Here is a 19,268-nt window from a genome sequence, read left to right on the forward strand (position 1 = left end):
ATTGAGAAGGCAGCAAACTGGCAGTAAAAACTTTTTAAGTAGCTGTTCAAAGAATAGGCATTGTGTTATCAAGGGCAATGAACCAGTTACATTTAAAATTATAACAATTTACCAAGACTTTTCTTAGACCCACCAAATGTCGGAAGTTGTTTTTTTTTTTTTGTCAAATAAAGGTTTAGGATGCCACACAGTGGTGAGAATGAAACAGTTGGTTCTGTATATCCCTCCTATTCACACACTCACCAGCTACTTTGCATTGGTAATTTTAAGTTTTTCTTTAAATTACCTGCCTGAATGGGCATCTGCATTCACGTGCATGTTCTTTTGTTGTCCAGCTGTGGAATTGAGGCTCACAACCACAGCACCACTCAGACAACAACAACAACAAAACAAAACCAAAAAAAAAGAGGGAGGAAGAGCAAAAATACAAATCCTCAAATTAAATGTGTCATAAACAAAACTTGCCTAAGACTATAATCTTGCTATTTTGCTTTAAAACTTAAAATTTGCCCACAGACACTGTTTGAAATAAACTAGATAACTAGATTGAGTTCAAGGCAGACAGGACTGTCAGGTTTTGAGGCACAATACTGAGCAACCAACAGGGTGAAGAGCAGGAAAACAAAATAATGAAGATAAAACAATCAACTAAAAAATGAATCTTCTTAATCTTTTAAGTCACTTGTATGAGCAAAAGTGACCAAAAAATGTATGTTGTTGTTTTGGCTTCCTAATACTTATATGTTTATAAATTCAATAACTTTGTATTTTGATCACTAGTTAAACAAAATAACTAATTCAAGTATGTCAACTTGCAGATGACAAAATAGTCATTATTAAAAATAACCATTTTTTTGTTCATATTTTAACTACACATCACAGAGGTCATGTTATATGATGATAGGACTGAAAGCCCTGGCACAGGTTTAAAGAAATTAAAAACTGAATTATTAATCATTAACTCATTTTGAATTTGATGGCAGCAACACAACTCAAAAAAGTTGGAACAGCTTGATGTTTACTATTGTGCAGCATCCACTCTTTTCTTAACAACTGTCTGTAAACATCTGGGAAGTGAGGAGACCAGCTGCTGGAGTTTTATGACGGGAACGTTGTCCCATTCTTGTCTGATGCAGGATTCTAGCTGCTCAATATTCCTGGCCCTTTGTTGCCAGATCTTTTATTTTATGATGAGCCAAATGTTTACTATTGGTTAAAGGACTGGACTGCAGACAGGCCAGTTCAGCACCTGGACTCTTCTCCTGCAAAGCCATGCTGTTGTGATGGATGCGGTATGTGGTTTAACATTGTCTTGCTGAAATGTGAAAGACCTTCCCGAAAAAGACGTATGGACGGGAGCATATGTTGCTCTAAAACCTCTATGTACTTTTCAGCACTGATGGTGTCTCTCCAAATGTGTAAGCTGCCTAACATTTGTGAATTGCACGGCGAACTGTTAACATAGACAGTGATTCTTGGTGTATCTGAGCCCATGCAGTGATATCAAGTAGTGAATCCTCCCTGTTTTTATTGCAGTGCCATGTGAGGGCCCAAAGACCACCCACATCCAGTTTTAAACTTCAGCCTTGTCCCTTGCACACAGAGATTCCTCCTGATTCTCTGAATATTTTGATGATATTATATGGTATAGATGGTGGGATCTTTAAATTCTTCACAATTTTACATTGACAAACATTTTTCTGAAATGGTTCCACTATTATTATTTTTCACAGATTGAGGAACCTCTGCACATCTTTACATTTGAGAGGCTCTGCCTCTTAAATGCTCCTTTTATACCTAGTCATGTTACTGACCTGTTGCCAATTAACCTAATTAGCCAAATGCTCCTCCATTTGCAGCATTTACTTTTCCAGCCTTTTGTTGCCTCTGATCCAAGATTTTTTGAGATGTGTTGCTGCCATCAAATTCAAAATGAGCTAATATTTTCCATGAAATGGTAAAATGTCTCAGCTTCAACATCTGATATGTTGTTTATGTTCTATTGTGAATAAAATATGGAGTGATGAGATTTGCAAATCCTTGCATTCTGTATTTATGCAAGTTTTACACATCGTCCCAACTTTTTTTAAATTGGGGTGGCACTTGATAAATCTCTTGCCCAGGCAACACTCAAATCTTTCACCAAGATGAGGCCAGAAGTAGTGCAAATCACAAGGAACATCCTATCAAATTCAAGATCTCCATCTTCAGAGGCTCCAAGTTGGGTGTTTAAACTCCATTTTATGACGTGTTGCCCATTTGGCATAAATGGCTTTCTCAGTGATGAAGCGATGCCCTCCGCGTCGTGTGTGCTCATGGACTTTGTACATCCTGCACTCATCAATTCGGTTTCGCTCATAGTAGTGGTAAGGAACAACAGTGTGATTGGCTCGACTGTCAAGTAAATACCAGAAACAAGTACAGGTTACACAGGATATGAATAGGATATTAACTTGTATTTAAATAAAATAAACTTGTGTGTAGATTATAAATTCAAGTCATAACTCCTGTCACCTGCAGTAGTTATCATCAATCATCCCATAAATACGGATGCTGTCACACACATCAATAGCCAGAATCATTGTGAAGAATCCCGTGCTGAGAAATGCCCCCGTCTTCATTCTGAGTGTGGCACACAAACAACAAAAAAAAACTAAATCTAGTGCTACAATGATGTGTACATTAGATGGTTAGTTAATCAACACAGAATGTATTTCGCGTTTGATAAATCCTAATTTATCAAAATAATGCCAAATATATGAAGTTTCTAACCTTTCAATATTAAAGGATTTGCTGATTTTCTTTGCTATATACATCATCAATGTAAATTTAACATCTTGGCGGTTTTGGACATTAGCTGAACAACATAAGAATTTAAGGATGACCGTTACGTTATGTATAGCATTTCTTGGTCCAATTTCTTTCAAGAAAAGATCGAGTAACGGAGACAAATGACAAATGAATGAATTGGAGACTTACTGCAGTTAAAATGCTTACATTACCAAAATAAAAGCATACAACTGATACCAGCTATAGGCTGAACAAGCACAATTACTGCTCGTATTACTATAAAGTTTAGCCATAGTGAATAACCCCAGTATGTCGTGTATAAATTTGGAAATGTTAGCAGCTCAAAACTCAAGGTCTTTCTTTATTTAACTAGGACATTAAACACACACCATACCTGTTTTTTCCAGTTTCATTTTGAAACACACTATCACAGTACTGAATCCTCTCTCTGGTCACAACGTAGATTCTGGCGCTTGGATATTTCTTTGCTAGTTTCTGGAGTGTGTTATAGATGTGTCCTTTCCCATCTTGCCTCATGTTCCTGTCAGGACCCCAGAACACGTATGTGGTGTTTACCGACTGCTGGAAAAAGTATTGCTCGTTTTTTACCAACAGGGGAACACTGGTGTGAGACACGACCCGAACACTGGTGCGGCTCCCTACATCTTTTTCATACCCTTGTGTGGGTGCGTTATTCATCCGTATAATGCACCCGATCTTGTCAATCTCTTTACCAACACTGGCTCCGAGCATTTGGCCTGAGCTGGAGACTAAGGCACACTGTTTGCAGTGCATGTCGAGAAACTGTTCAGAAATAAAGACAAGATAACAAACAGTTGTTAGACTATAGTTTCTTCAAACATATACATTAATTGTACAATTACATCTTGGTGGTTTGCTGCCAGATTAGTACGTCTATGATTATGTCTGATTGTGAAGAAAAGATTTTATGAATTTGATGCCTGACCTAAGTTATAATAAAAAACAGTACTCCTCGTGTATCTTTTCAGCAGGATGTTTTCTCACTTGACTTCCTTTTTCAACTTATATTAATCAAAACCATTAAAGATCGATCAGTGTTTTTCTACTGTTGTGTCCCCATTGCCCTGGGAGCTATATCTGTGTAACCCCAGCCTGTGACCTGGAGCCCTGCCTCTCACCTGGTCCATCATCCCAGGGCTGATCCTCATGTAGCCTCTGAGCCCGGTGCTTTGCACAGCAGGCGATAGACTAAACCGAGTGATCACATGTCCGAACCAAAAGAAGAGAGGAAGAATCAGAACGAGCAAGCACATCCAGCGGAGCACCTGTAAATTATAGTGCAAACACAGAGATAAAGCTCCATCTGGGCATATACCGACCATTAATCTGACGCGTGGGTGAGCACTTCATTTTTTCCGTTCTTACCAGAGATTTCATATCAAGGCCTTGGGGGAAGCCTTGGTTTAGAGAGCCCAGTGGCTCTCATTTTCCCAGCCGTTTAACGGGAGACAGAACCGAAAGAGACTAGCCCAAACATGGACGAGTCCTCATACATATACAACTCATATTTACAGAACTTAATGTTCTGCTCTCGGACAGTTCGGAAGAATATTCTCAGGATCCTTTTCAGTTGTCCTAAGTATTTACCACCAGGGAGACAACACGTCTAAGATATTTTGTTCTATACTATTTTTACCATGTTATTGTTATGGACTTCCGGCAGGAACAAAACAAACAAAAAAACTTCCGGTTTAACTTTCACAACGAAACATTTATTTGGCCACAAATGAAAAAGAGATTTATAAAAGAAAGTATGACAAAAAAATATAATAACGTGTGTAAAATTTACAAATATTATATATAAGATTATAATTATATAACAAAAAAGACACCAGCATGGTGCCAGTTTACTATTACGCTTTTAGTATAACAAAAATTAAGTAATATTAAACACAGGAGAATAAAAGAACGAGGAATTGTGAAATAACATTTTACAATAATGATTTAAATATTAACGACATTGTGCTTTTCTCCATCTTAACTTGGCGGTCTGTCATACATTCTCTGCATACGTTGTGCATTTAAAAAAAAGGTAAAGGTTTTATTCTGAAAGGTAGATGACAAAATCCAAAACAGGTTATGTCGTAAAAAAATGCCTTCCAGAGCAACTCGTAAATTTCCCCTCTCACAACCAAGTGTCAGTACTAAAAAGCTGTCTATAAATGCATAGGTATTGTTCAGAAACGTTACAACGTATCATTGGCTGCTTACTTGTCATAACACACTATAGGAAATATCACTATAAATATATCGTGCGCTTTTAGTGGCCTTTTTATCTAATTTATAAACCGTCAGGACGTTATCCAAATTTATCTGAATTTTATCCACTTTTTTGACACTGTGCTATGATCTACGAACTGATTGGATCGCAGGAGTGCTTCGCCCGTCTTTCTTTCCCCCGATTGGTCAAAACAGAAAAACTACACTCTGTACTCATCTGCCTGTTGGATAGTGGTTGCGTCACTATTCCAAAGTGCCGCCCCGGACAAAATTCCAGTGTGCGGCGTTCACTGAACGTGACACAGGAATGTCCTTCCCCGCCGCCTGGAAGCTCACGGTATGTACGTGTATGGGGGATTATGTTAATCGTTTTGCGGTGCTGAGCTGTACACGTAGCCGCTGAGATCTCTCAAGTGTCCAAAGCTTTACCGGTGTCCGGTTAAATGGGGGATTTGTGATGTGAAGTGACAGATCTCGCTGAACGCTAGCTAATATGCTAGCGACTGTTAGCACTCCTCCTTCTCCTGTGAGGGCTGTTGCCTGCTTGTTAGTTACCTGTCAGGAAATACTTTTAAGACATGGCTCAGACTTGCTGTTTATTTAACGTTAAAGGTGAAAAGATTGCGGTAAGATTGATTCACGGTCTAAAGTTTTGGTTTGAGCTGGGTTAAGTAGAAAGCTTGCTAATGTTATTCACCTTACAGGTTTCCAACATACAGCATGTTTATTTAATAACTTTATGGGAATACGATACAAAGACAAGCATCAAGCTGCAACAATTCATTGAGCTTATTCATGATACCAATGCCCATCCAAGCCCTTATGTTAATAAATAAACAGGTATATTAAAACATTATTAAAGCAAAGACATCTAATCACGCTTCCATTGCAGAAATGTTTAATATTTTTTTCAAAATTAGTAAGTCGTTTACAAAGACTAAAAGCAGTGGGCTAATTTTCAAAACTCAACATCTGTGAATATGTTTTTTTTTTTTTTTTTGGCCAAAATAGTTAAAAAATCGTAAAACATTTCCAGTTTTCTTTTCTCTATTAATACTTTGAATCATGGTATTGATATTTTAGAACAAATGATGTAAATGATGTCCACACTTGAAATTCTCTCCAAAGCATGTTTAAAAACAAAATACATGCTTCAGCGTTTCAGTATTACAATCGCAAAACCTGTCTTACATATGTAAAAGTTCGTCTATTACTATGCCTGGATGGAGAAAGGTATTTTGAACATTTTGCACTTTATGAATTCTAATTGAAATATCTTGATTTTCACAGATTTTGTTCTTAAATTCAATTTGCTATATTCTGTAAAGCAATATTATGTTGTATCTTCGACATTTCCTCTGGGGTTGCCTATGATGATAAAAATTACATTGTCTTATTTAATGCCTACTCCATGAATGCTTTTATTTTATATTACAAAAGGGGATTCAAAGTCAAAGGAACATATACTAGTACATTTGTAAGGATAATTCTTAAGCATGAAATATTTTCCCAACCACTGAAGAGGTTCTTGTGAAGAGATTTAAAAGTCAGAATTAGAACCAGATACCTTCCCTCTTCGTATTCACCCTACAGTTAGTCTCTTTCATCATCAACAAATTGTCCCTTTTGACTGGACAATAAATATGTTTTTTCTATATCAGTCAGTGTACAGAATAACACAGGTTTGCCTCAAACAGAAAAATAACATCAGACATTTTCTGCCGACTGACGCCATACCTACTGTTGTTATGTACGGTGGGCATGGGGCTGAGGCAGCCTGATTAACTGGCTGCATACCAGACAGTATAGATAGGTGAGTAGCTGGCAGACTGTCAAGGTGCTCTACTGCTTAACAGGTAATGCCAGCTTGGTTTTCTGACCTTACACCTTTGCAACTTAATTCTTTGTCTGGATGTTTTTTCGTGGTGCAAACAACTCTGCTGTACTTATAAATGTGTCTATTGATGCCATGTCTTCATCATCAAGAGGCCCATGTTGTGTAGTACAGTTCTAAAGGGCCAGGCTGTACACTCAAGTCTTATCTATTTCAGGGTCATAAAAGTCAGACGCTGGACCAGTGTGGACTATAAGCTCAGGAGTGGATGAGGACAGACAGTTCATCAGCAAGCCCTGAGCTGGCTGATCTCAGAGCAAAGAGAAAACTTTGTTCAAGGTGAATGTGAGGAAGCTTTTGAGATCTGTGGCCTGAAGGCATTTTGAAATTTGAGATGTCATTCAAACAAGCCGAAGGGATGTCCATTGCCCAGGCTTTGGCCATGACCGTTGCAGAGATACCGGTGTTTCTCTATTCCACATTTGGACAGGTAAAGCACATTGAATTTGAATGTTTATACACAGGCAGTATGTGCTGCTCTATGCATACTTGTGCAGTTGTTATCAGTGATTAAATAAAAGTTTAGAAGTCATAACCACACTTAATTTTTGCCTATTGTGATTTCAGTCCATATTTTCCCAGCTAAAGCTGACTCCAAGCTTGAAGAAGGTGTTGTTTGCTACAGCACTGGGCAGTGTTGCTCTGGCTCTCACAGCTCATCAGCTAAAAAGGCGGGGGAGAAAACGGAAACAGGGTGCACAAGGGAAGGAAGGCCAGAAGACAGTAGGAATACCTGAGGCACTAATGAAAACAGGAAGACCCTCTTCATTAAAGAGAGGTGTGTACATCTATGTTGTTGATTAAAAAAAAAACTGGCTTGTAGTTTTTCTGCAAATGTTTTTTATATCTTTTTGCTTTTCATATTCTGTGCAGGTCAGTTCACTGGCCGACAGATGATGAGTCCCAGCACGCGGAGCAATGACACAATGAGTGGAATTTCCTCCCTTGCTCCCAGTAAACATTCAAGTTCCTCACACAGCCTGACACCTGTTAGTTTTATATTTGTTCCTGTCACATTTTCTTACCCTTTCCCATTATTTTTCTGTGTCACATTTTTGTATTTTGACTTAATGTTTTTGGCACAGATGCGGGTCCCAAGTTCTCCAAATCAGTTTGGCAATGCATCCACCCCTTGGGAAGCAGAGCCAGTAGCAGAAGAGGCAGGTGCAGTAGAGGATGCTAATGCTGAGAGTCTGTATTTAATGGGTACGTATTCAATGATTCTCAGAACTTTCTTTAAAAAAAAAAAAGGGCACATAAGATGTTTGGTTTGGTAAAAATGTATCAATTTTATCTCACCAGGAATGGAGCTTTTTGAGGAAGCTTTACGAAAGTGGGAACAGGCCCTGAATATTCGGCATCCAACACATTCGACATCCACCAACAGCAGCCTTGCTCTGCAGGGAGCAATGTGTGGAGATTTTCCCATGGTAACCATGAAACCGTTAACTTCAGTACACACTGTTTGATCCTCTTTTACATGGTTTAATTACTTTCCAGTCAAAGTACAGTCTTGTATTTTATTATGCAGTATGGAATTACTACTATGTTTATAATGTAATTAGTTTGCTGATAGCTGACAGGGTACAAATACAAATATTCATGTAAAGCTAAACTGAGTCTGATTTCATTACGCAACTAAGTAGAGCAACTTTGGGCCTTTTTAATGCTTTTCTCCCCTTGATTATAGACTGAAGGTCGTAATAAAGTGTTCGCTGAGAAGTTAGAGACACTGCTGCATAGGGCCTATCACCTACAAGAGGATTTTGGCAGTAGTATCCCAACAGACAGTGTGATGGCATACTTTGGTAAGAGTCGTGTTGAGCTTTTGTGTGACCTTAAACTAAGGTTGTGATTAATGACAGGGAAATTTGGATTACAGACTCAAGTTTTGAGAATAAAAAGAGAGATTTGCACTTTCATAAAGAACATTTATGATAGTATTGATTGAATTAAAGGTTGTAATTTTTCAATGAGTAAAATAGTTAGTCTAGTTCTATATCAATAGTATAAAAGTGGAACCGTACATTTATATGTTTGTAAGGCACATCTGTGTTTTGAGTCTTTCACCTGAGAGTCACAGCTTATTCGTCCTTCTGCAGAGAGTGAAGGAACTCTTATCTTGCCACAAGTGGAGAGTTTCCATAGATTGCAAGATGATGATGCGACTACTGTAACCTCTGAAGACTCCTTCTTCTCGGCCGCAGAGGTTAGTTTCTTTCCTCTGGTCTGAGAAGATTAAAAAAACGATCACTAATTTCCCAGAGCACTCTTGTATTTGTATTAACTACACAAAAAGTTTTATGTCTTGCAGATATGGTCAGTGTGTGTGTTTTGTTTGTGCAGCTTTTTGATGCCATGGCTCTGGAGGAAGTCTACCAGCCACTTAAGCCAGCAGCTCTATATGAAGAAGCCTTGTCTCTGGTCCGGGAAGGCAAAGTGGCGTATAGGTCCCTTAGGTAACTGAACGTCTCAAACAAAATATGTTATTAAAAACTGCACTCATCAGTATTTATTGAGGGTGTAAAGATTAGCAGATGCCAATTGGAAAAATTTATATAACTCTAAATTGCCCGATGGTGTATATATGAGTGTGAATGGTTTTCAGATTTAGTCCATTTCTGTGCGTGTGTGTGTGTGTGTCTGCCCACAAATTCTTCTGTTGGCATCCAATCACAATTTCTAGTGACCGCACTCCTGTTAAAACAAACAAGTCAGAGGCCATCCCATGATGCTAGCTCTACTCTGCTGTTTGTGCCAACTCCAGAGCTTTTTGATAAAACAGTGATAAGAAATTCACAGTGGCACATGATCAATAAACATTGCTACTTAGCCAAGTTTTGGCCTCTTCATTAATTTTAAACAGGGTGGTTAAAACATTAGAACCACCTCTTCTCATAATGCACTTCAGCACAACTCCACAGCCTTATTTCAAAATGAATTAAATTCATTATTTACCTCAAAATTCTACAAACAATACCCCATAATGATAACGGGAAAGAACTTTGTTTGAAATCTTTGCAAATTTATTACAAATGGAAAAAAAAAAAATCACAAGCATTCACCGCCTTTGCTTAATACTTTGTTGAAGCAGCTTTAGCACTAATTACAGCCTCGAGTCTTTTTGAGTATGATGCTACATGTCTGGAACACCCATTTTTGGGCAGTTTCTCCCATTCTTCTTTGTGGTACCTCTCAAGCTCCAGGTTGGATGGGGAGCATTTGTGCACAGCCATTTTCAGATCTCTCCAGAGATGTTTTATCCGGTTCAGGTCCGGGCTCTGGCTGTGCCCCTCAAGGACATTCAGAGCATTAGCCACTCTTTTGTTATCTTGGCTGTGTGCTTAGGGTCGTTGTCCTGTTGAAAGATGAACCGTCACCCCAGTCTGAGGTCTAGAGCACTCTGGAACAGGTTTTCATCAAGGATGTCTCTGTACATTGCTTTGTTAATTTTTCCCTCAATCCTGACTAGTCTCCCAGTTTCTGCCGCTGAAAAACATCCTCACAGCATGATGCTGCCACCACCGTGCTTTACTGTAGGGATGGTATTGGCCAGGTGCTGAGTGGTACGTAGTTTCCTCCAGACATGACACTTGGCATTCAGACCAAAGAGTTCAATATTTGTTTTATCAGACCAGAGAATTTTGTTTCTCCTGGTTTGACAGTCCTTCAGGCGCCGGGCTGTCTAGTGCCTTTTATTACCAACTGGTTTCCATCTGGCCACTCTACCTTACACTCTACCGATTGGTTGAGTGCTGCCGAGATGGTTGTTGTTCTGGAAGGTTAGAGCTGGAGCTCTTTCAGAGTAACAATCGGGTTCTTGGTCACCTCACTGACTAAGGCCGTTCTCTCTGGATCGCTGAGTTTGGCCGGCCAGCCCACTCTAGGAAGAGTCCTGGTGATTCCAAACTTTTCCATTTATGGATGATTCAGGACACTGCTCACGGGGACTTTCAATGCTTCAGAAATTGTTCTGTACCCTTCCCCAGATCTGTGCCTCAATACAATCCTGTCTTGGAGGTCTACAGAAACTTCCTTGGACTTCATGGTTGGGTTTTTGCTCTGACATGCACTGCTAACTGTGAGACCCTAGACAGATGTATGCTTTTCCAAATCATGTCCAATCAAATTGGAGTGTCGTGGCAAAGGCCATGAGTACTTATGTACATGTGATTTTTAATAAGATTTCAAACAAACTTCTTTCACGTTGTCATTGTGGGGTATTATTTGAGGAAAATAAGGAATTTGATCCATTTTGGAATAAGACTGTAACATAACAAAATGTGGAAAAAGTGAGGTGAGCTGTAAATACTTTCTGGATGCACTGTACTTGCTTAGCTCAACCGGCAGACAAAACGATTATGACATTGTGAAGCAATTAGCAGCTAGATATGGTCAGATATTTCAACTAAATTACAAAATTTATAACAGCTTTATTATATGTTAGTGTTGCATTTTAGAGCTTGTTCTTTTTTTCAGGGCAGCCAAAAGATTTCAGTTATGCTACTTTAAATGCACAACAGTAAAGAAAACAATAATTAAGTTCTATATCTGTATGAGTCTCTCTGTCTGAGTTCTATATCTCTTTTTCTAACAGGACCGAATTACTTGAATGTTATGGAGATCAAGACTTCCTTGCTAAGCTTCATTGTGTGAGACAAGCATTCCAGGTCAGTTTCAGTCTTACATGAATTACCTTTAATATTGCTGTGCAAAATCGTTTACGTTGTTGGTCTTTTTGCAATTGTCACATTTAATTACCAAGTTACCTGGAATCTCTGATTTTCTTTGTGTGGCACATTGATTCTATCAGTGGGTATCAATAGGTATCAGTACTCATCATCTGCAAAAATGTACATTGTGTGTTGCCATTATGTGGGTTGCATGAGTAGAGTTGTGCAAGGGAGGATCGGCTAATCAAAAGGCAGCAGTAGTGGTACCTTTGTCACAAGGTGCCTTGTAATTGTTATCACTATGATCATATATACTGCTTAGAGATTTCCAAGCTGTTTTGGCTGATCCCACCTTTCACTTAAAAATGGCAGTAATTCTGTCTGATTGCAGATCTTCAAACTGGTTAGCAGCAAATCATAGAGGCTAGTTGCAGACAATGCAAGCAACAAAAGTCGATCACTGTCATGAGAACTTTCAGTAAGGACCAGTTCAGTTGATGATCTATTTGTCTTTCCTGTGATGTGATCACCATCTCTGATCTCGTACATTGCATGTAACAAGACACAATTAGAAACCTTGCAACACACCCCAACAAACCAGAGTTTGCAGTATGCTGCCTCTGTAGAGGTGCAGTCACAGCACCCACAGACAGTCAGTTTCTGTTGCTTAAAATACTTTGCTTAAATGCATTGCTTAAAAAGGTAACTCACTGCATTCAATCGTATGTGTTGGCTTGCGTGTGGTTTTTATGCTTTGCTCTGCTTTGCATTAATCAATCCCTACTAGCTGCCACCCCCCACCCTTTGTAACTTTTTAAGTTTACTCTGGATCTAAATGGTTTAGAAGCATATTGAAAGTTTTTGCAGCTCTAAATTACATTTTTGCCTCTTTTACACATGTGACAAAAACCTAGTCTTCTCCTGACTTTACTTGGATGTGGTGTGTGTAAGAACGTGAGAGGATTTAATGCGAGCAAATGACTGTTTAAAAGACATTTCTATCAGGTGACAGCCATGGTGTCTTTCTTTTCTTTTTTGGACACAGTTTTATATCATGCTGTTCCCGTACATTCTGACTCCTCACCGAAATCAAGCAGAGTTCCTCCTTTGAGAACTCTTCTGACAATCTCCCACTGTGTGTGACGTGTAAAAAGACAACTCCAGGCAGTATCTGGACATGATTCTCCAGACATTGTCCAGAGTTCACATGTGAAAGCGGCTTTTGACAATACTTTAACATTAGGCAAGAAGAAAGCAGTTGCTCACTGTATACGTTGATCATTATTAAAGAAAATATTCAAAATAAATTGAATGCTTTGTTTATTTCAGGTCCTGTTGTTAGATGAAACCCACCGCACATTTTTCATGGAGACCGGGAAGCAAATGATTGTAGGGTTGATGGTAAAGGCAAACAAGGTAAATTAACACATTTCGATCCAGTCATCCTGTTTAGGTCAACATACAAAATTATTTTTTGCACATTTGTATACAGCTGACTAATTGGTTCCTGTTTTGTGCTTTACCTCAGAGTCCCAAAGCCTTCCTAGAGAGCTACGAGGACATGCTGCTTTACACTCAGAGAGAAGAAACATGGCCCATCACTAAAATGGAGTTGGAGGGCCGAGGGGTGAGGAATTCATGTCATGTAATCCAGTCTCACTTTCAATTTAATTTTTAGGCAGCACCACTTAACAGGAACACACGCAATTATCAGACCCTTATGTTTTAGTGGATTGGACATCTATCATGTCGTTTTCCTTAACGGTTAATCTCACACAGGTGAAATGTCCCTGACTGACGTGAATGAAACTTTAATTGATGCACAGCCAACAGTCTGGCTATTCTGTGCTTTTCTCATTGAAACACTGACTTTTAGGGTCATGGTTGTGTAACAGACTAACTGCGTTAATTGTTTCAATCCTTCATTCAATATTCAAGAGATCTCTTGAAAGATCTGCAGGATACGTATATGTGGTTGTGGCTGCGTGTGACTCCTCTGTATTCCTCCTTATTTTTTAACTTTGCATAATTAATAAATGCATAGTCTTTTCATTGTATTTCATCACCAGTCCTACAATGAATCTACCTTTCATGACTGTATGATCATTATGGAGTCTGTACTGTTATTATAGCTTTTAATTGGAATTTCTGGTAAAATATTTCATCATTTATTTATTTCATCAGCATTTTAAGAATTTTCTTTGCTGGGACTAAGGGGAATAATTTAAGACCATTACCAGAACTTCACTTATGTTATCTCTGCAGGTGGTGTGTATGAACTTTTTCGACATAGTTTTGGACTTTATTCTGATGGACGCGTTCGAGGACCTGGAGAACCCTCCATCCTCTGTGGTAGCTGTCCTGAGGAATCGCTGGCTCTCTGACAGCTTCAAAGAGACGGTTAATTTTTAGTCACAATAGAACACGTACATTCCTTGATTATACCACCAGTAAATTGGTTACAGCATATGTTAATAATAGATTTTATTCTTTTTTAGGCTCTGGCAACTGCTTGCTGGTCAGTCCTAAAAGCCAAAAGGCGTCTTCTTATGGTGTGTTTGTAGTTGGTAACTTTTTACATTTTATTGCATTTTTCCATGAAATTACTGTGAATTGTATATTTTTTTATTTTGACAGTTCCTCCTGTGATATTTTTTACAGGTTCCTGATGGTTTTATCTCTCACTTTTATGCCATATCAGAACATGTGAGCCCTGTTTTAGCTTTTGGGTTTTTGGGACCCAGGCAACACTTAAGTGAAGTGTGCACAATCTTCAAGGTGAGAGCATTTGGCTTTTGTCATCATTATGGAAAGCAAGTGAATCTTTCTGGTGGAAACCAGAAACAGTGAGCACTTCAGTATTTCGGTATACAATACTGCAATACTGAATCATACATTTCCAAAAACATCAAACTATTTTGCTATGCTGAGCATGTATGTTATAAAGAGTGAATGGCCGAGATGGGAAATATTCCTGTCAGATTACCAGTATTCATGTCACAGGACAACTCCAATGTGTTAACACTGTATCCAGTAATTTTCGGTTTGGTCGCATTCATATTTCACTCATAATGCGATTTCCACATCAAAGTTGTCAGAAAGGTTTCCCACCTGGATATTGATACAAGTGTTAGTTACAAGAGATAAAGATGAGACTACCGCTTTGTCTCTCTTATAAATTTAAAGCTGATATAATTAAGCTAATTTTATCTTTCAAACTTGAGGTCTGAAGAGTCAGACAAAAGAGTAAGACTAAAAATTATATTTAAACAAAGCTTTTTTAGTGTAAAATATGTGGGAAGTTAAAGTTAGAATAACTGTAATTTATTTCTCTCCCCTCCTCTGTAGCAACAAATCGTCCAGTACCTAAAGGACATGTTTGACCATGACAAGGTTCGCTTCACCTCTGTTCAGTGCTTGGCTGAGGATGTCCTGAACCTTTCCCACCGACGAAGTGAGATCTTACTGGGGTATCTAGGAATTGATAGCCTTTTGGAGCTCAATGGTGCCCTACCCAGGGATGCAGAGGCCTCTCCCGGGCCCAATTAAAATGACCAGGGTCACGTGAGGCTTTATGGGTGAATGCAAGAAACAGCAAAGACTGGACTGAGTTATGCTTCTGTGTTACACTTAGAACAAGTATTAATCATTCATTTATCTGTGTTCATCAAACACAGCTACTGAGAGGATAGATTCTCATCAGATCTACAGTATCACTGGTACTAATGAGGGAGAGCAGTTGAAAAATGGGAGTTCACTTCTCCTTTATTAAAAGCTGCTGTGTTGTGTATGGAGAATGCCTGTTGTCAGGTAATTGCAAACGTGTAAAGACTTGTCTCTGCCTTGTTATGGGACATGAGTACTTCCTAAATACACACCTGACAGAAGCAATGCCTTGCACACAACAACTGGGCCTTTGCACTGATACTCCACAAGGAGAGAGCCTCTTAAGAGAACTTACTACTCGTCTCCTGTTAAACTCGGTGGGATATCAAATTCTTCATTATTATGTGAAATGAATGGTGTAAGAATCTGTCATTATAATGCAATGGTATGTTTTATATTCTAGTGGGAAGACTTTTGTTAAATTGTGGCGAACACCGATTTGTTCCTTGTTCTAAGGAACAATAGATTTGCCTTCTCAGTTAAATCCCCAGTAATCTAAAGAAGTATTTATTCTAATATGATTTATTCAACCCGGTTAACATGAGACATCAAAGATGCAGAAACACACCATGTAAATTAGTGTTGGGTATTAATCTGCTCACTCTAAAGACGTTAGCTTTAGCTATGTACAGTTTCTTCTATTCTCTTCTTATTCAAAGTGGACATAGCAGTTACAAATAGTTTGTACGGTTTTACTTTATGCAAGTGAGGATATAACCAGCCAAATGTGTGTGTAAATACCATCATGCGGTGCATTATTGCCAGTTTCAAAGGTCTAACAGAAAACATATCACTGTTGTTCGGGAGTAATCAGTAACTTGAAATCAATATAAGGTTAGTTTATTAATTGGCCAAGTCACTTGAATTACAGCAAAAATATTTGCGTCTGAATTGTTTATTGATAAGTAAAAGTCACTAGATTCCAAATAATTAAGACTGAAATTGTTATATACAAGGAGATGTTAGGTGAATATAATCTTTTTTTTTTTTCCTTTTCTTTTCTGTGAAGATCTTAGAACAATGATACTTTTGAGAGTTTTTCTTATAAAGCCAAAGGGTGCTTGCTGTAAATGAGAGTAGGAAAATTGGATTGGGGGGAAAAATGTATTTTGTTTTTCACTCAGTAGGTCTTTTTCACATTTGACTTGTCATAATAGGAAAACCACAGGTGCTGGTAATAACATTCATGGTTGCTCTGTTCTACTCAAGTTTCCCCATGTACTCCACTTGAGTACAGTTTTGAGGACAATAGTAGAGTATTTCAATTTCACATATTTTGTACTTCCACTTCACTGCATTTCATGGACAAATATTGTATTTTTCACTCAATTACATTTATTTGATACACAAAAATGTGATTTACTTTTAAAATATAACAAATGTTCAGTTACTAAAAGTCTCCAGTATGTTGCAAAACCGTAAATCATATGTAAGTGACATTAGTGAAGCAATGAGAACCTCAAAGTACGTAGTAAGTAAGTATTGCTACTGTATTTGCCAGTGTATAGCAGGGGGATAGTGAGCCAGTACGCACAACACTAGGATCCCGAAACTGAGCTGAAGAACTGGAATTCAGCCATCATTAATTTGATCATTTACACCCGTGATTTTTTCACTGTTTAAAAAAAATCAGTCAAAAGGATTGATGCTCATGGCAAAGTGCCCACTGTTATCGAACGCATCCAGAGACTTTGGAAAAACCACTCTGTGTCAGAGTTTTAAATGGTTAGGAACACATTATATTTCCCACCACTATAGACACACTGTAATTTTCTTCTAGGAATATTTTTTAACTATTCATGGCCTCTAATTAAAACGGTGCCATCTACATTAGTAGTTTTAGATCAGATATTGTTGTTTTTGATTTTATGAAGAACCAGGCATTGCTCAGTCAGACTGGAACCCACATATAAGTGCACTGATGGTAGCCTCCAAGTCCTATTTGTTTTCTCAATACTGAGAAGCACAGAGAGCCCTAAAAGGCATAAAGAAGCCAAGTTAATTTTACTTTGTGCTGCTAACAAAGCTCCACCACTGTAATCAGGGTTGCCAACCAGATTGTAGTTTGTTTAAGAAAATGTCAAAAGCTAAAGTAACTTAATGAAAAGACTATTTATTTAAACAGTATGTATGCTTGTGGTTGCCTTCGAATTACCTGTTCGACCATTATGTGATTGATTATTCTTGGGGAATAGTTTATCATAGTTATATAAATGTGTGTTTGTGATCTGGATCATTTAAATCACTGTCTAATTGCAACACGACTCTTGACATTCAGAGCTCAGAATGTTTCTTTTTGCTCTTTCATATCCTTAAATCGTCCTGCTTGTGTTAAGAGTGCATTGTAGGATTATTATTTCTGTTTCAAACATGAGTCTGAACCTGTAGCTGTAAATAGAACAGCAAATGCTTTTTTCTTTTTTTACGTTTGTGTGCAGCTTTGTGTATTACAGCATTTTGCACTTTATCAGAAAAGAAGAAAGATTCAGGAATGTCCCACAACTCTTCTGAGAGTTTACTGACTTTACAAACTATCGAATTATTTATTCAATCACAGAACCTACTGATAATAGAGAGTATATGAATATATGTAGAGAAAATGTATTTCCCAAAACGCTATATTATGGAAATGGTTTATTTTGCTTATAGTTACATGTTGTGTTTTAGTCTCCATCTTTGAAATAGGCCAGTCCTTTAATTTTAATTGTATGTGACTCAGAAAAACTGATTTAAAACCTTGTTTTAGTCGTTGTTGTAGACTATCAGCACTATGTGTCATGCAGGTGAATGCAATTAAGGCAAATTGTAAGAAAAATGTTTCATTCTCTTGTGTGTTGTTCTGAGAATAGATGATCTGAAAAAACATTGCATGTTAACAGTAAAGATTTCCAAAATGCATCAGTCAGCATTTCCCTGCAACATTTACGCCCAAGCTCCCTCCTTGTCGTGTTTTCTACACACCAGATAGATAAATACTTAAGAAAATGTTTAGGAAATTGCAATAATTTGAAATTTAAAATCCAGATACTAGTTCTTTTCCTAGCATATACATTCAATAGGGAATATCTAACAAGAGTTTCTGATGGCCAAAATATGTTGAGAATGATTGATGTTTTTTTTAATACGGTAGAAATAGGGATGTCACTGCTGTATATTACAAGTGTGCTTTTCATGCCTTTTGTCTTTTTCTACTGTTGAATGACAATGTCAGCACAAACTGTAACTTCATTTTAATTCTCCATATTAAATGTTTTTTAATTAAAAAGTTACTCTATTATTTCTGTTCCCAAATGATGGTGACTTGTTGAATTTAATTTCATATCACGGTATCTCATATTCTGCATGACCTTTAGAGGAGTCTCCCACCAGGACTTTGGAGGGTTCTCTCCCATTCTGTCCCATACCCAGTGCAGATATTCCTTTACACAGTTGTTTTGTGTTTTTTGCAGTGTGTGCATTTCTGCCTGCATTTTTTTTACTGTGGGATTGTGGTAAACTTTTGCTTCTGTTGTTTTCATGCTTAGCGTATGATTTTATGAGTCAGGTGGTTCACCATTTTGATCCAAATAACTCTCAAAAGCAAGTGAAGCATTCTACAAACATCGATGAACCCTACTGGTTTTAAGGATCCCCCTGAACTTTCCTTATATCAGAATGTGATTTATGTGAAAATAATGACAATGTGAAAACATTTGGCCTGATAATCTTCAAGTTATTAGCTTCACTATCAGTATGTGAGTATTTTGCTGACATTTTGGCTGTTCTAAACTAAAGCCTCGGCACGGTTTAAGGTGCTATATTGTGGTTTAATTCTGTTCAATTTAAGCTTATTATAACGTTTGGAAACATGGTTACCACATTTTAGACAACAAATGACTAACATACAACACCTCTGCTCTCGTATTTCCAAGTAATATCAACATGTTTAAATCTACGTATTTATGCTTATTGGTATATGATCAGGTAAGTATGTAAAAATCCAT

The 19,268-nt window shown here is 37.9% G+C and overlaps 2 protein-coding genes across 5 annotated transcripts; one reads left to right on the forward strand and one right to left on the reverse strand.

Moving 5' to 3' along the window:
- Positions 1–146: 146 nt before the first annotated feature.
- On the reverse strand, positions 147–4,508 carry st6galnac4 (ST6 (alpha-N-acetyl-neuraminyl-2,3-beta-galactosyl-1,3)-N-acetylgalactosaminide alpha-2,6-sialyltransferase 4). Its single transcript, XM_067483996.1, has 5 exons — positions 4,198–4,508; positions 3,951–4,097; positions 3,185–3,594; positions 2,515–2,622; positions 147–2,394 (listed from the first exon to the last, which is right to left on the reverse strand). The coding sequence occupies exons 1-5, from the start codon at positions 4,207–4,209 to the stop codon at positions 2,208–2,210; spliced, it is 864 nt and encodes a 287-aa protein (XP_067340097.1). The 5' UTR covers positions 4,210–4,508; the 3' UTR covers positions 147–2,207.
- miga2 (mitoguardin 2) lies at positions 4,151–18,550 on the forward strand. Of its 4 annotated transcripts, none has more exons than XM_067483985.1 (16): positions 4,151–4,169; positions 7,104–7,376; positions 7,514–7,724; positions 7,820–7,935; positions 8,032–8,152; positions 8,249–8,376; positions 8,637–8,754; positions 9,049–9,155; positions 9,293–9,405; positions 11,544–11,616; positions 12,949–13,035; positions 13,148–13,246; positions 13,885–14,019; positions 14,118–14,171; positions 14,281–14,397; positions 14,968–18,550. In XM_067483985.1, exons 2-16 carry the CDS (start codon positions 7,281–7,283, stop codon positions 15,166–15,168), a joined length of 1,776 nt encoding a protein of 591 aa, XP_067340086.1. In that variant the 5' UTR covers positions 4,151–4,169; positions 7,104–7,280; the 3' UTR covers positions 15,169–18,550. The 4 variants fall into 4 exon arrangements, with proteins under 4 accessions (XP_067340086.1, XP_067340087.1, XP_067340088.1 ...); XM_067483986.1 differs by lacking the exon at positions 4,151–4,169 and adding an exon at positions 5,215–5,389 and having other exon boundaries at positions 7,529–7,724; XM_067483984.1 differs by lacking the exon at positions 4,151–4,169 and adding an exon at positions 5,238–5,389.
- The last annotated feature ends 718 nt before the right edge of the window (positions 18,551–19,268 follow it).

The sequence above is a fragment of the Channa argus genome, chromosome 18 (assembly GCF_033026475.1).
Source record: "Channa argus isolate prfri chromosome 18, Channa argus male v1.0, whole genome shotgun sequence".
NCBI classification, from domain to species: domain Eukaryota; kingdom Metazoa; phylum Chordata; class Actinopteri; order Anabantiformes; family Channidae; genus Channa; species Channa argus.

Coding starts and splice junctions, on each gene's coding strand:
- st6galnac4 (XM_067483996.1), bottom strand. Junction 2,623..3,184: donor AATGAAACTGGAAAAAACAG/GTATGGTGTGTG, acceptor TGCCACACTCAG/AATGAAGACGGGGGCATTTC. Junction 2,395..2,514: donor ATTGATGATAACTACTGCAG/GTGACAGGAGTT, acceptor TTTACTTGACAG/TCGAGCCAATCACACTGTTG.
- miga2 (XM_067483985.1), top strand. CDS start 7,281: ATGTCATTCAAACAAGCCGAAGGGATGTCCATTGCCCAGGCTTTGGCC. Junction 8,153..8,248: donor TGAGAGTCTGTATTTAATGG/GTACGTATTCAA, acceptor TTATCTCACCAG/GAATGGAGCTTTTTGAGGAA. Junction 13,247..13,884: donor TGGAGTTGGAGGGCCGAGGG/GTGAGGAATTCA, acceptor TTATCTCTGCAG/GTGGTGTGTATGAACTTTTT.